This window comes from Haliotis rubra, unplaced genomic scaffold (assembly GCF_003918875.1).
Source record: "Haliotis rubra isolate DU_JTF1 unplaced genomic scaffold, ASM391887v1 Scf603, whole genome shotgun sequence".
In the NCBI taxonomy this organism is placed as follows: Eukaryota; Metazoa; Mollusca; class Gastropoda; order Lepetellida; family Haliotidae; genus Haliotis; species Haliotis rubra.
The window spans coordinates 101,985-118,976 of record NW_025767306.1 but is presented as its reverse complement, the minus strand read 5'-3'; the positions used below and the strand labels follow the sequence as shown (position 1 = coordinate 118,976).

The 16,992-nt window shown below is 38.3% G+C and overlaps 1 protein-coding gene across 2 annotated transcripts in view; it reads left to right on the top strand.

The window, feature by feature from the left end:
* LOC124255612 (heparan sulfate 2-O-sulfotransferase 1-like) overlaps positions 1–16,992 on the top strand; it is a 238,312-nt gene that overhangs the window by 209,577 nt on the left and 11,743 nt on the right. For both annotated transcript variants that reach the window (XR_006892707.1, XM_046689502.1), the window contains exon 6: positions 7,444–7,541. Coding sequence is in view for 1 of the 2 variants with exons in the window: in XM_046689502.1 (XP_046545458.1) it covers positions 7,444–7,541 (98 nt within the window). In the remaining variant the exon portion in view is untranslated. The remainder of the gene's footprint in view (positions 1–7,443; positions 7,542–16,992) is intronic.

Sequence of the window (16,992 nt, the reverse complement as noted above, 5' to 3'; positions counted from 1 at the left end):
CTACAACCTCTCATCTTTATGGTTAATGATATTTTCCTATAACCTCCCATCTTTACATTGATATTTCCCTACAATATCTTATTTTTGCATTGATGATAATTATTTCTCTGTAGCCCCAAAATCTAAGGTTTTTCTTTACAACTTCTCATCTTTATATAGATAATATTTCATGCAACCTCTTATCTGTATGTCGAATTTTTCCTACAACTTCACATTACATTGATGATACTTCCATACTATTAGTAGACCCTTGTAAATTCTGTATTTCCTGAGGTGCAACGGAAGGAAATATGGAATTTGCAAGGGTTTTACAGTCCCATACACCCTTTCAAAACACCGTGTGACAAATTTATTACTCTTAAGATCTTTTTATTTAGCTTATCTTTAAACAACAACATTCAATCATCGGCAGAATGAGACGCAAAATGTATCGCCATGATTTTTCCTGAACGGTCATAAAGGGAGATAACTCGGGATGGCTTAGTTTATGATAATAATTATCGAATTTGAGGTTTTGTTAAACGACAAGTGAAATACAGAAACATTTTATTTTTGGGATATATTTTTTGACACAAACAAATAAGAAATTATGGCAAGAATTTTATTACTCTGTTTATACTCATAATTGTATACGCCAACTCTAAAATTTCGAAGCGATCAGCCATTTGGCAGCCACATTCCATCTAAGGTCAAGGTCCCGTGTAGTGTGTCACATGACAGATTTGACAGGGTATACGGTTCGTACACCCTGGCAAATCCCCCTACATGGTTTGGTATGCTTTGTCTATTGACCAATCAGAATTGAGCAAATTTATCTTAAGGGTAATAAAACCACATATCTCTTAGGTGATATTTTCCAACAACGTTTCATTTTTACAAAGATTCAATGCAACTTCTTATCTTCACATGGATTCTTTCCTCCTCAACAACCTTTTTCTTTACATTGATGATATTTTCATACAACCAGTTATCCTAAGGTAATATTTTTCTATAATCTCTCATTTCTACATTTTATATTTCCATACAACCACTTATCCTTACGTTGATTTTTACTTGCAACCTCTCATCATTACATTGGTGATAATTTCATACAACCTCATCTCTTTATAGTGACTTTATCCTACAACCTCTCATCTTCACAGTGATGATATTTCCTTACAACCTGTCACATTTATAAATAACAGGCTAAACTCTCATCTGAGCTTGTCATCATCCCAGTGAGTCTAGATACCCCTGTATTTTCTCCATCTTAGGTCCCGATGTATAAATATATACCCTGCCATCCTGACTCATAGGTCATATAAAGATAATTCACAGTTATGAAAGCATCTATTATTGGTTTTGTCCACAAAATACAATTCTTCACCAGATCACGGTTATCTCCTCTGAGCTGATGTTGTGACCATATCATGATGGTAAATGACCTACCATCTATGAGTAGCTACACAACCAATACAAGTATAGGGATGTACAAGTGTTGATGTAAATACACTTAAGTCTTTCCCAAACTTCAACCTATCCATTCAGACACAACACTTGATACAGAAAACTGCTTATCTTTAAATGCATTACCATCAGTCTGGAATTGATAGCCAATCAAAAGTCTCCTAACGGATCGACCCATACCGACCTCGTCTGTGTACTGTCCTGCCCTTAAAAGTGTAATCATGTGACCCCTCATTTCAAACAGGTATTCTGTCATTGGCTGGTTATTGATGTCTCCCGTTTAGCCAATAATATTGCTTATTAGGTTTCTTAATTGCCGGGTGGCAGACAGCAATGGCAGCCATCTTGATTGACAGTGTAATACATGTGAAATATATCAAGTTGAGCAGAATTACAGATCCGAGGTTTGTCTAATGTACACTCGGTGTCTAGTTTTACTGCTCTCATTTAGCATACTTCCACCAGGCAGTTCCCTCAACAATAATACCAGAAAGTGTAACTATATTCCCTCAACAATAATACCACAAAGTGGAACTAAATACAAACTAATGACTAAATTTGAGAAATTTCAAAACTGTGTGCATCATATACATCCAATATGCCTCTGGGGAATATTTCTGACATATGATTGGCTAAAATTGAAGGTCAAGGACACTTCGTAAGAGCTCGGTGTCAGAATTCTCTGTACGCAATAAAGTAACTTGAATGATTGTGAACAGAATTTGATGACACGTGATGTATTCTATTTGGACACAATCAGATCAACTGTTGAGTGACCTTCATGAGGTTTAAGGCCAATGTATGTAAAAGCATGAAACATGGATCTAAATCCCTAAAACGAATTCAGGATTAATTTGTGGGAAAATAAAGGTTTTTGCAATCAATAAAGTTACATTCAAGGTCACTAAGTCAATACATATGTTTATGTCATGATTGTGTGTAAGTTTAGTTGAGTCCTAAGTTTAGTCGTAAGTTTAGTCCGTGTTAGTTTAGTCAATGTAAGTTTAGTCACTTTTTAGTCACGAATTCCAGTTTAGAAGTTTAGCCGCGAATTTAGTCACTTTGAAGCCCAGTGATGCCTGAATTGACTTTAAAATAGTTGAAAGAAAACCAAAGTTCTATGGATAGTCAATTTCTTTGTTGCAATGAGTGCGACTTTTCAAGCAAGTGATGATAAGGATTGAGAAAAACAAAGTTCTATGGACAGTGTTCACGAATAGCGTCTGACCCTCTGACAAATACGGCAGATTTGCCAACGGTCCGATAGAAGTCTACAACCCGCCGACCCCAGTGTCTGACTGTATATTTCACAATGACTTTGACTGAAGTTGTTATATGGGACATGTGACACCTGTTTGCTGTTTATAAATCTTATGTTTGTGTATAATTTTGGTGCCAATTATAAGAAATGCTAAATCTGAAATGTGTGTTTAATTTTATTCTATGGGTCCTGTGAATTTTCAATGGGTCAGACAGACATCTGAAACTTACAGGACCCAATGTCCTGTTCCTTTCAAACATGATTCGTGAACACTGTTGGATAGTTAACTTCTTTATTGCAATGAGTGTTTCGGTGTAGGTTCAGAATAGTTTCCTAATAAATGTAGGACTTTGTAATGTTGGCCACATCCATAATATGCAACAAATCATGATGTTGCATACAAATGTAATGAGGTAGCTTGTAGCACAGTGATGGCACAGCATACACATATTACTGAATCGGCCATGTGTTTTCCAAAACCAGAAGTGATGCTATTAAATTGGAAGAGCATCAGACTTGGCTAGAACCATAGGGGCATCTTTTTCAAAGTGGTCTTGCATTAGCATATATTTTTGAAAACCAAAGTGAAAATACTTAATCATATTGACTTGGCCATGTGTTTCTTCAAACCAAAGGGATGTTATTAAACTGGAAGAGCTTCTTACTTAGCGGAACCATAGGCTTTTCTCTTGCATAATTGTGCTGCATTAGACATGTGTGGGGTCTTCTGTCATATGATGTGGTAATGTCAAACTTGTTCATGATGCATATTTCTGATGGGGAAGTTGGAGGCATTAAGCCATTGTCTTATTCAGTTCATGATATACACAGTGCCATTTAGAAAGTGGTCTAATGTAACAAATATTATATTTGGGATCACACTATCTTAGTAAAGTACAGAGTCTAGTACTTTTGTTGGGTTGAGTCCTATCCGGGATTCGAACCCACACCCTCAGAGTCAGGCACCTAATCACCAGCACAAAAAGTCAGCCGCCTAACCTGCTCAGCCACCGTGACATCCACAAAATTTGAAGTCAGACAACAGGTAGTCTAGACCATGGACTTTGTGTACTCCTCTGATGATGTGCCACAAAGTCTGTGGTCTAGACTACCAGTTGTTGCAATTGTGACTTCCATTTTGTGGAAGCAGCGGTGGTTGAGTTGTTTAGGCGGCTGACTTTGTACATTGCCTTTTTAATCTCAGGATACATCTACTTGTGTATCACAATGTTGATCTCATATGGAGCCATGGTCTTGGTAAATTTTTTGTTCTTTGTCAACCTTGAGGAATGACATATTACTTTGTTTTGGTGCCAGATAGTAAGTCTGTTGTGTAAGTTAGGTAGGTAGCAGTCAAGTCATAACTGCACTGGGTGAATTACATGCCATTAACCAATCACAATTTGACAGATTGACGTTTTCAATGTATCATATTATTGTTCACTGAATCAAATGACTTGTATCTCACTTTTCCGGAAAATATAGCAAAAAAATAATTGTTTTCTTTCAGGATCCAAACAGTCCTTTCCCCCCTCCTCCTGCGTACTGCACAATTGAAATATTTTCTGTTTGAAAAAAAAATGACATTAAAATGGAAAATTGATTTTGAGTTCTTCTTCAATTTTTGTCTGGATTTCTCCCCACTTTAAGATCCCTCTTTATCCTAGCTATTTGTCAGGCACTAAATCTTCCTCACAATATGCAGGCAAAAAAATCTAAATTGATTTCAACATGCGAAATAGCAATGTTGTATCATACAGTGTTCTTAAATAGCCTATTTCTTCAAGAATCTTGAAATGTAAAACCATTTAGAAATAATATGGGCATTAGAATTAAAATTTGTATATGAACAAGTTTGATTATACTTCAGGTGGAATTACACTTCAAAAAAGATATCAGCAATGATGCATTGAGCAAATTAATTTTATTTTTTTCCTTCTTGTTTTGTATGATTTGTAAAATGTCTCAACCTCTAACTAAGCTTCAAGCATCATTACTGCCTGTACTTTTACCTTAGTTAAAGCTGAGTTCTTGTAAGTAGCTCTAGGTTTTAGATTGATGAAATATTGCAGCTGGTAATTTTAAACCAGTTGTGTTGGAAAGGTTGCAAAGTCAAGCAGATAATAATAACAATGGTCATCTAATGTTCAGTAATACAATGGTGCCATAGGCAGTATTATAAGTTCCAAGTGTAAGATATTTGATAACACATTTCCTGAAGATGAGAAGACTCTGGGTGCCATTCTCATGGTAATTTTATGATCCAGATTATTGAAGAGGTTTTACCTTCATTGTTAATGTTTCCTATGCATTGTCTTAAAGGTAACCTTTACAGACCGCCGCCATATAGCTGGAATAATGCTGAGTGCGGCGTAAAACTCAACTCACTCACTCACTTAAAGATAACCTGATGTAAGATCATCTCTTCAGTATTTAAGTATTCATTTGTGTTGAAGGATTGACATATATTTGTAGAGGAATGGTAGGGTAGCCTTGTGGTTAATGCGTTCACTTGTCAAGCCGAAGAACAGGGATCGTTTCATCACATGGGTACAATGTGTGAAACCCATATCTGATGTCCCCTGTTGTGATGTTGCTGGAATATTGCTAAAAGTGGCATAAAACTAAGCTCACTCACTCACTCACTAGAGTACAGAGATCACAACAAATGGTAACACTGAATGAAAGAAATACAATGTCAGCTTCCTATTTTTTAGAAAGAACGAATTAAATTCTGTGACAGAATAAGTTGTTTTGAAGTATATATGATATCAGTAACATGGAGTCACACGTATACAAATTTTATTTACTAATTATTCATCCACAACAAATGTATATTATCATGCAGAAAAGGATATAATGAAATGCAGAGATCAGGAAAATACAAATACACATTATTAGTTTCATCAGCCTTTGGTGTAGCAGCACCATACCATGGCAGTCTTTGTGTCACTTTGGATTGACCTCCTATATCCTGCAGTCATACTGTTCTGTAATACAAATTATATTCAAAAGCTCAAGCTGATGCCCATCTTAATCATTGAGCTTTACACTTTGTAGGCTGTTGACATATTTCCTATGTTATAATACTCACTCACTCACTCACTCACTCACCAAAATATTATGAAACCCATTCACAATCAGTTTGGTTATCTGTTTTGAATACATAGTGTTTTTGTCATGATATCTTAACCCTGATTCATATACATGTATTAAGGAGAGATCATTATGCTGTTGAGTAACACATCAGCGTAATTCTGTTTCATTTGAAGTTCCATCAAATATCTGGCTGCTTGCACAATGATCTTTGTTCGTCAAAAGAGTTCAAAGATGTTTCTGTTGTGGGGGAAACTTGATCTCTTATGTCACAAGTTTAAATGACTTTTGAAATTGATACAGTATTTCTCGAACCTGCTTCATCAAGCACATCAGAAAACATCTGGGACCTCTTCTGATGATTGATCACATGTAACACTCTCAAACGATTACAAAGAAGACAATGAGAGGTTATAATCACCCATACAATGGGTCATGAATATTTGGAAGGGAAACATTAATCCGATAGGGCCAAGAAGGCCCCCCTGCAAAACACCAATGGGTGATTTGCTTGGCAATGATGATCACTGACGAGACAGTGTGTAATAGAGACAAGGGTTATGAATTGTGACATCAAGATAATGTAAGAGAGGATATCAACTTAAACATTTCTTTAGGGGAGGGTGAGAATTGCTGTTTGGTTAATTGACAGAGAATGTTTCAAATGGAAGGTGGGAATTTCTTTGGGACCTGTGTCGAGAGATTGTAGAGGATTCGGTATCTATTGTGTGATGAATTTTTTCATTTAGTGAGTGAATTTATTTTTATGCCACTGTTAGCAATATTCGAGCAATATCATGGTGGGTGGACACCAGAAATGGGCTTCACGAATTGTACCCATGTGGGGAATCAAACCCAGTTTCTCGGTATGATGAGCGAACGCTTTAACCACTCGGCTACCCCACTGCCGCTTTTCTCGTTTAGGGTATTCTTGGTTTTAGTGTTTAGTGCAAACAAAGACACATTAACATAAAGCTGACAACAGTGGTGATGTTTAATGTTGATGCAAAGTGGCATTACTGTTTGTACCTCCTGTGTCTCACATAAGACCACCAGGGATTGTAGACTGGAGAGTCCCCAGTAGGGCTTGTAATAAGAAGGGACGATATGAATCAGGTGGTCAGAGAGTTGATTTCTTGCCTATCATCATACCCAGCAGCATTTACTGTTGCTCAAACCATCAATTACATAATGACATTGGAGAACGGACGATAGGTTACAACACAAAATTCTTCCAATGTCATGTCCGTTTTTCAGCTGCACTTCACATAAATAGTTTTTGCATTATGCCAGATTGAATATGAAAAGTAAAATAAAATAAAATTATGATTACTACAATCTGCACGATATTCGAAAAAATACATTCAAACAATAATAAACATGCTGAATTTATACATGGTACATTATATTTGCGAGTATGTATGAAAGCACTGACATGATATGTATATATTCTTATAACCTGACAAAAGATTTGATAATACAATTTTTTTTTTCCCAGTTAGGAACATTTGTCATGATGTTGATACTCTTTGGTGTTTGTCATGGTCATGAGTTAGAGGCAAGGTGTGTGTCATTATAAAGTTGTATTCTATGTCATTGCATTTCTATGATTCATAATAATTGTGACATTCCACTTTCAGACATTCGACGAATGTGTCAATCGGAATGGGGAAGACTGTGATCCTGGAAATCTCTGGCTACAAATTCCATTTTTCTGTGGCCAAAACGCTGAGTGCTGGTAAGTTCATGATTTGTTGAAAATTATTCATGTCTAGACTTGTGATGTGACTTTAGCATGCATAACAGTTCAGGGTTCTACACTGACTTTTCAAAATGGGAGTCATAGTGATTCACAATATTTATTTTTGGGAGTCATTTTCAATATTTGGGAGTCATGAAAATTTAATATTTCTTTGTGTTTATCATTCTCGGTATGTAACTGTGTATGTCACACCACCAAATGAAACTACAGAATTGTTAAATTCAAACAGCCAGGATTACTGTCCGCACTGAGTTCTCTGGAACAATCTGACAGCTCTGTAAAAGTCAAACTATCATCAAACAATATCATTGTTTGCTTATCAAATCTATTTTATTGAACTGAATCGCGAGGGCAACCTATAAAACTTGCGTCAAGCCTGACTCGTATGATAGTATTTTGAGAGTCGTTAACAAAATTGTTGCGTCAATTACGCAGGAATCATGCGTCATGTAAAACCCTGTAACAGTTTGTTTGTTGTTAAACAACACACTCAGCAATATTCCAGCTATATGGCGACAGGCTGTAATCAATCGAGTTTGGACCAGACAGTCCAGTGATCAACAGCATCAGCATCAATCTATGCATTTGGGATACAATCACATGTGTCAAACATTCCTCAAGCCTGACCACCCAATCCCGTTATTCGCCTCTTGCGACAAGCATTTGTTTACACTGAAGACCAATTCTGACCCGGATCTTTACGGATCAGCAGGCATGATAAGTCAGACATAAAACTTCTGAGTTAAGAACTGGAACTGTTTGGTTTGACTGTCAGCACTTCAGTGCATCCACATGGTGCTAATGACACTGTTAACATGACACAAAACTTCCCTGGAGAAACTGGATAATACCTTGTTTTACCATCTCATGACATCTCATGAGATGTGGAATAGGTTGCCCACAATCTGTCCTGGATTCTTTTCATGTGGGGGCGGTGGGGTAGCCTAGTGGTTAAAGCGTCCGCTCGTCACGCCGATGACCCGAGTTCGATTCCCCACATGGGTACAATGTCTGAAGCCCATTTGTGGTGTCCCCCGCCGTGATATTGCTGGAATATTGCTAAAAGCGGCGTAAAACCAAACTCACTCACTCACTCACTCACTCACACTTTTCATGTGTCTCCCAAGGGACCCCAATGTTACATTTGCTACACTATCAAAAGGTAACTACCTTGAAGAGACAAATAACATTCCCTCTCCTTTCTGTATTTCTATGGTTTCAATTATATCAAGTTAAACAGATCATCTCTTTGAGTTTTGCCAGCATGTTCAATTTGTTCACAGAGTGAGCACCAAGTAAAACAGTTCATGGCTCTTCCAGATTTAATCATTGTGATGTCAAAATCCATCTTTGAAAGTTCCAGTTGCAAACTTCCAGCCGATATTCTTTGCTTGGCAATTGCCAATATGCCTTATATGTTATCCTGATCAAAGCCTGTAGAAACTCAAACAGGGTCATAGATTCCCATTTGTCACTAACTCAATCATAACTCCAGCCCTATACAAATGTTCCAATGATTGGATGAAAATCTTGACACAATGTCTACCCATAGGAAGAATGTCATTTTCTGACAGTGGGATAATAACATGAGTCAGTCTGCTCCTTGAAGCCGATATGTGACTCTCTCAATATTTTATCTGCAGGACTGATAATCTGAGAGTTTTTTGGTCTCTACAAGTTCTGTTCCAAAATGAAAGTGGAACGATATTGCTTATAATGTTCGGAAGGCGTTATCACATAATATTGCATGGGGCTGGGGGCGCTGTTTGTCTGTTACTCATTTGATGCAATGACTCATGACTTGTCCTCTGATTTATTAGCACCATGTGAATAATCACCCATTTACTTTACACCAGTATTACCAATAATTACTTACGCCTCACATTCGGTTTGTGCAGCAAATTGATCTATTTTTTGACAAGTCTCTTATTACCCTCAAGAGGTAATAAACAATCAATATCTTTATTGGACAGTTTGTTTGATACAGTCCTGCATACTGTGTAAAGATTTACACTTTTTTTATATTGGACAGTCTGTTTGATATTCTTGCATAAAGTACAAATTTAAATTTGACCAAAAATCATCCCACGATTGTATGGTTTTCCATGCATTCACAATTGATCTGGTTCATTCAGGAATGGCAACATAAAATACAGGGGCAGTTTTCTATACTGTTGCTATATTACGGATAACATAGATGAAGGATACAAATCGGTTTATGTAAGCCAGTGTCGCCATGGGGAAACATCATTGAGGCTATGTAAAGTGTGCAGGAGAGTTAATAAAACTGTTTACACACAGAAGATAAGAGGAATGAAAAACCTGTTAAGAAGAAAAATAAATCAGGTTTTTGGTAATGGTTTTTGTTATCAATTGAAGATTCCTGCGAAGGATTTAATGTCAGAATGTGGGTGGGTTGTTTACTTGGAGAATTATCTTGTCTCTTGTCCCTACCTCTCCCAGTGTTTTGACCTCTGATTTCACAGAGGGAGACCATGTCTCCAGTTCCTCTTGTTTTTCACATCTGGCTCAGTGGGTAGCAAAGGAAATGGTGAAAGCAAAGCAAGGATCTGTGCCATACCCCCAAAACATGAACTCCTAAAACACACAATGCCTTAAACATGAGATCAGGAAATGTCTGAACAATGGTCTATACAAAGCCTTCAACATGAGTTCTTGAACAGTCTGAACAATGGTCCACTCAATGCCTTCAACATGAGTTATTGGATATTGAACGTAAGAACTTTCTGTAATGGACATAATGCTTTGACCAATGAACCAGTGGTGTTTCAACTAAAATATATCTGTGTACATATGGGTAGCCTACTGGTTGATGCACCCATCACACCATTAACCACATTTGCCAGACCATGCTTTTGGTAATACTACTTACTAAATGAGTTATGTAGTTCCAGGTAACTCGCCATATGTGATAGGGGGTGGTGGGGTACCCTAGTGAGTAAGCGTTCACTCGGGTTTGATTCGACACATGGGTACAATGTGTAAAACCCATTTCTGGTGTCCCCCCTCTTGATATTGCTGGAATATTGCTAAAAGCAGCATGAAACTAAACTCACTTACAATATGTGATATAGTATTTTTAGTATTTAATTTAATTTAAATTTTAGATATTTAAATTTTATTTAATTTCCAGATAGCCATGCTTTTCAAGCAACGTCCATTTTATGGTAATAGAAATGAGAGCATTTGTATATATTTTGCTGAACACTTGCTTTTGTCATGAAATAACTTGCAGAGACATTTGTGGTGCTTCAGATAGATTCACAAGAACTCTAATGAAAAATAGAAAAAGTATGCCCGAAAGTTTTAGTTTCTTATGATCTTCAAATCCATCCAATCGAACTTTAAATTAAAAGTCAATACTGGCAAAATAAAATTTTGGGTCACTATTGAACCATGGCTGTAAAAAAATTGTAATAGCAATAAATTCAGTAATAAAATTGCTCGGTTGCATTATGACCAATCGTGTTGGTGAATTCTCTTCCTGACATCAACATCAACGATAGGATTCTGGCACTAAATCCCTCAACCCTGTAGCTAAAGGTTAACCTGGTTTTTGCCCAGTTAAAATAATCTGAATGATTTTATTGCAATTTTAGTGGCCACAAATATTGATTAATTACAACTGGCATAGAATGTTGTGACATCTTGGTGGCCAAGCTAGCCCTAATGTACAAGGTCTTGACCTGGCATTGAACTAGAGCTTGTACTTTGATATCCATAAACCTGAAACTAACAACACAGTCACTCATGGGTTATGGGTGTATTTAAAAGTCTTCTACAACGGTGGAACTCTTCATTGCAAGAGTGAGATAACCACTACTTTCAGCTTCATGTTGTGAAATACTTCTGAATGTTTCATGACTTGTTGTTCTCTTCAACTCAGACACAATTGCCGTAAGGTTCTATATTTGAAAACATTTCACCTTCTTATGTAAATAAACGAGGATTAGTGAAGAAAATTAAACAAATCCATACTCTTTGTTAGAAGCTTCAGACATGAGGATAGGTGGAGTGTATCACACATAGCCTTACTTAATGTAAGATGTAATAGAAAGAGGATCGGTGGAGTGTATCACACATAGCCTTACTTAATGTAAGATGTAATAGAAAGAGGATCGGTGGAGTGTATCACACATAGTCTTACTTAATGTAAGATGCCAATAGAAAGAGGATCGGTGGAGTGTATCACACATAGCCTTACTTAATGTAAGATGTAATAGAAAGAGGATAGGTGGAGTGTATCACACATAGCCTTACTTAATGTAAGATGTAATAGAAAGAGGATCGGTGGAGTGTATCACACATAGCCTTACTTAATGTAAGATGTAATAGAAAGAGGATCGGTGGAGTGTATCACACGTAGCCTTACTTAATGTAAGATGTAATAGAAAGAGGATCGGTGGAGTGTATCACACATAGTCTTACTTAATGTAAGATGCCAATAGAAAGAGGATCGGTGGAGTGTATCACACATAGCCTTACTGAATGTAAGATGTAATAGAAATAGGATCGGTGGAGTGTATCACACATAGCCTTACTTAATGTAAGATGTAATAGAAAGAGGATCGGTGGAGTGTATCACACATAGCCTTACTTAATGTAAGAAGCCAATAGAAAGAGGATCGGTGGAGTGTATCACACATAGCCTTACTTAATGTAAGATGTAATAGAAAGAGGATCGATTGGAGTGTATCACACATAGCCTTACTTAATGTAAGATGTAATAGAAAGAGGATTCGGTGGAGTGTATCACACATAGCCTTACTTAATGTAAGATGTAATAGAAAGAGGATCGGTGGAGTGTATCACACATAGCCTTACCTAATGTAAGATGTAATAGAAAGAGGATCGGTGGAGTGTATCACACATAGCCTTACTTAATGTAAGATGCCAATAGAAAGAGGATCGGTGGAGTGTATCACACATAGCCTTACTTAATGTAAGAAGCCAATAGAAAGAGGATCGGTGGAGTGTATCACACATAGCCTTACTTAATGTAAGAAGCCAATAGAAAGAGGATCGGTGGAGTGTATCACACATAGCCTTACTTAATGTAAGAAGCCAATAGAAAGAGGATCGGGTGGAGTGTATCACACATAGCCTTATTGATGTAAGAAGCCAATAGAAAGAGGATCGGTGGAGTGTATCACACATAGCCTTACTTAATGTAAGAAGCCAATAGAAAGAGGATCGGTGGAGTGTATCACACATAGCCTTACTTAATGTAAGAAGCCAATAGAAAGAGGATCGGTGGAGTGTATCACACATAGCCTTACTTAATGTAAGAAGCCAATAGAAAGAGGATCGGTGGAGTGTATCACACATAGCCTTACTTAATGTAAGAAGCCAATAGAGAGAGGATCGGGTGGAGTGTATCACACATAGCCTTACTTAATGTAAGAAGCCAATAGAAAGAGGATCGGTGGAGTGTATCACACATAGCCTTACTTAATGTAAGAAGCCAATAGAAAGAGGATCGGTGGAGTGTATCACACATAGCCTTACTTAATGTAAGAAGCCAATAGAAAGAGGATCGGTGGAGTGTATCACACATAGCCTTACTTAATGTAAGAAGCCAATAGAAAGAGGATCGGTGGAGTGTATCACACATAGCCTTATTGATGTAAGAAGCCAATAGAAAGAGGATCGGTGGAGTGTATCACACATAGCCTTACTTAATGTAAGAAGCCAATAGAAAGAGGATCGGGGTGGAGTGTATCACACATAGCCTTACTTAATGTAAGAAGCCAATAGAAAGAGGATCGGTGGAGTGTATCACACATAGCCTTACTTAATGTAAGAAGCCAATAGAAAGAGGATCGGGTGGAGTGTATCACACATAGCCTTACTTAATGTAAGAAGCCAATAGAGAGAGGATCGGTGGAGTGTATCACACATAGCCTTACTTAATGTAAGAAGCCAATAGAAAGAGGATCGGTGGAGTGTATCACACATAGTCTTACTTAATGTAAGAAGCCAATAGAAAGAGGATCGGTGGAGTGTATCACACATAGCCTTACTTAATGTAAGATGCAATGGAAATGAGGATCGGTGGAGTGTATCACACATAGCCTTATTAATGTAAGAAGCTGATAGAGAGAGGATCGGTGGAGTGTATCACACATAGCCTTACTTAATGTAAGATGCAATGGAAATGAGGATAGGTGGAGCGTATCACACATAGCCTTACTTAATGTAAGAAGCCAATAGAAAGAGGATCGGTGGAGTGTATCACACATAGCCTTACTTAATGTAAGAAGCCAATAGAAAGAGGATCGGTGGAGTGTATCACACATAGCCTTACTTAATGTAAGAAGCCAATAGAAAGAGGATCGGTGGAGTGTATCACACATAGCCTTACTTAATGTAAGAAGCCAATAGAAAGAGGATCGGTGGAGTGTATCACACATAGCCTTACTTAATGTAAGAAGCCAATAGAGAGAGGATCGGTGGAGTGTATCACACATAGCCTTACTTAATGTAAGAAGCCAATAGAAAGAGGATCGGTGGAGTGTATCACACATAGTCTTACTTAATGTAAGAAGCCAATAGAAAGAGGATCGGTGGAGTGTATCACACATAGCCTTACTTAATGTAAGATGCAATGGAAATGAGGATCGGTGGAGTGTATCACACATAGCCTTATTAATGTAAGAAGCTGATAGAAAGAGGATCGGTGGAGTGTATCACACATAGCCTTACTTAATGTAAGATGCAATGGAAATGAGGATAGGTGGAGCGTATCACACATAGCCTTACTTAATGTAAGAAGCCAATAGAAAGAGGATCGGTGGAGTGTATCACACATAGCCTTACTTAATGTAAGATGCAATGGAAATGAGGATCGGTGGAGCGTATCACACATAGCCTTACTTAATGTAAGATGCAATGGAAATGAGGATAGGTGGAGCGTATCACACATAGCCTTACTTAATTTAAGAAGCCAATAGAAAGAGGATCGGTGGAGTGTATCACACATAGCCTTACTTAATGTAAGAAGCACCGCAAATGAGGATCGGTGGAGTGTATCACACATAGCCTTACTTAATGTAAGACCCTGTCTGACGCTCAGCATTAATGGGTACAAGGACTGGTCGGCTCGGAGTCAGTATAATGTGTCTGAGTGGGGTATTCATGCTTCACTGCGGCATGGTATCTCAGTGGACTAGCACTATAAAACCAGCTTAAGTCTGGGCCAGTACAAGCAGCTACACATACACATACACACGCATGCACGGCGTCATATGAGCGAAATATTTTCAAGCACGACGTTAAACCCAATTTCACCTCACCTCACCTCACTTAATGTAAGATGCAACGGAAATTATTGGTGGAATATTTTAAACATATCATACTTATAGCAAGAAGCAACAGAAATGAGGATTGGGTGCCATTGATGGTATTAGAATGGATCACTACCTTCCACCGTATATTCAGTGTGTTATCATAAGCTTGTCAATATCCATCAGTGCTTACACCATCAACGCCAAGTTGAGAATTCCATTGCATAGTTCATCAGACTGCTCAGACAACCTGTTCACACCTCTTCACTGTTGATCTTAACACTTGTCTGTGGTGCCTCTGTCAATATAAGGAGCGACGGGGTAGCCTAGTGGTTAAAGTGTTCACTCGTCACACTGAAAGTCCGAGTTCGTTTCCCGAAATGGGTACAATGTGTGAAGCCCATTTCTGGTGTCCCCCGCCCTACTATTGCTGGAATACTGCTAAAAGTGGCGTAAAACCCTACTCACTCACTCACTCACTCTGTATGACTAGACTCCATACTTCTGACAGCAAAATACCCAGACAATGTCTTCCGACTAGACTCCATACTTCTGTCAGAGAAGTGACCGGGAAGAATCAAAGTATGTTCTGCCTGTAGCGTCTGTCTGTGTGTATCTGAAGCTGCAGCAACCACACACCAGAAACTTGCCCAATCTTTCTCATGTGTCATTGTTACAAGAGCATTAATCATAGTATCTGGTGTATCAGTTGTCAGACTTCGGGAACAATGTTTTTGTGACAGATTGAAGTCGACAATAAGGACCTGATGAAGCAGGACTTAGATGCCAATGTATTTCTGTACATTCATTCCGCTCTGTTCTAAGCAGGCTTCAGGAAGTTTGCTGCAACGCTTTATGCCAACACATTTAATAGCTCACAAGATCTGAGGAGTTCTTGAGAACTTCTTGTGTGGCTGTACATGTATGTGCATACTTGCAAGCATGTGTGCATATCTGCATACAGGGAAATGTGCATCCAGTATGCGGAACTTTTACTATGGACCCTAAAAAAAGAAGAAGGCATCCCAAGAGGTGCATAATATTCCTTGTATATATCATTGTGCCAAATTCTCGAAGAAATGGTGAGCTCCTGTTATAAATGTCAAGAGTACATCTTACACTACACTACACTGCACTGCACTGCACTGCACTGCACTGCACTGCACTGCACTGCACTGCACTGCACTACACTACACTACACTACACTACACTACACTACACTACACTACACTACACTACACTACACTACTGCACTACACTACACTACACTACACTACACTACACTACACTACACTACACTACACTACACTACACTACACTACACTACACTACACTACGCTACACTACACTACACTACACTACACTACACTACATACACTATAAGAATCTATATCAAAACGTCACATCATATATGATAAAGAAGTTGTCATCCATAAAGTATCTTACTTTCCTATTGTTGAGATAGCTGGAGACCAAGTCTAATACCGAATCAATATGATGGTGGGTGTTGGGTAGCCTGGTGGGTAATGTTTCCACTTGACACACCAAAGGTCTGGGTTTACATCCCCCATAGAGACTGCCAGTATATTGCTGCGAGGTAGCTTAGACCAAGTCTAATACCGAATTAACATGATGGTGGTTGTTGGGTAGCCGGGTGGGTAATGTTTTCACTTGACACACCAAAGGTCTGGGTTTGAATCCCACATAGAGACTGCCAGTAAATTGCTGCAAGGTTGCTGACTCTGATGGAAAAGTAATGGCTGGCTTGCTGGTTTATCTACATGTGTTGACTGTTTGTACTGGGTTTTTGAGGCCAGGATTTTAGGACCTTTTAAGTTATCTGTATTATGTCACTGTCAGACCCGTGAAGATCCCGGTTAGAATTGGTGTTCAGTAACCCATGCTTGTAGTAAGAGGCGACTAATGGGATCGGGTGGTCAGGCTCGCTGACTTGGTTGACACATGTCATCGTATCCCAATTGCATAGATTGATGCTCATGCTCTTGATCACTGGATTATCTGATCCAGACTCAATTATTTACACACCGCCGCCATATAGCTGAGTGCGGCGTTAAACAACCAACCAACACTATCAGGTGTTATCCACTCACACACTCACT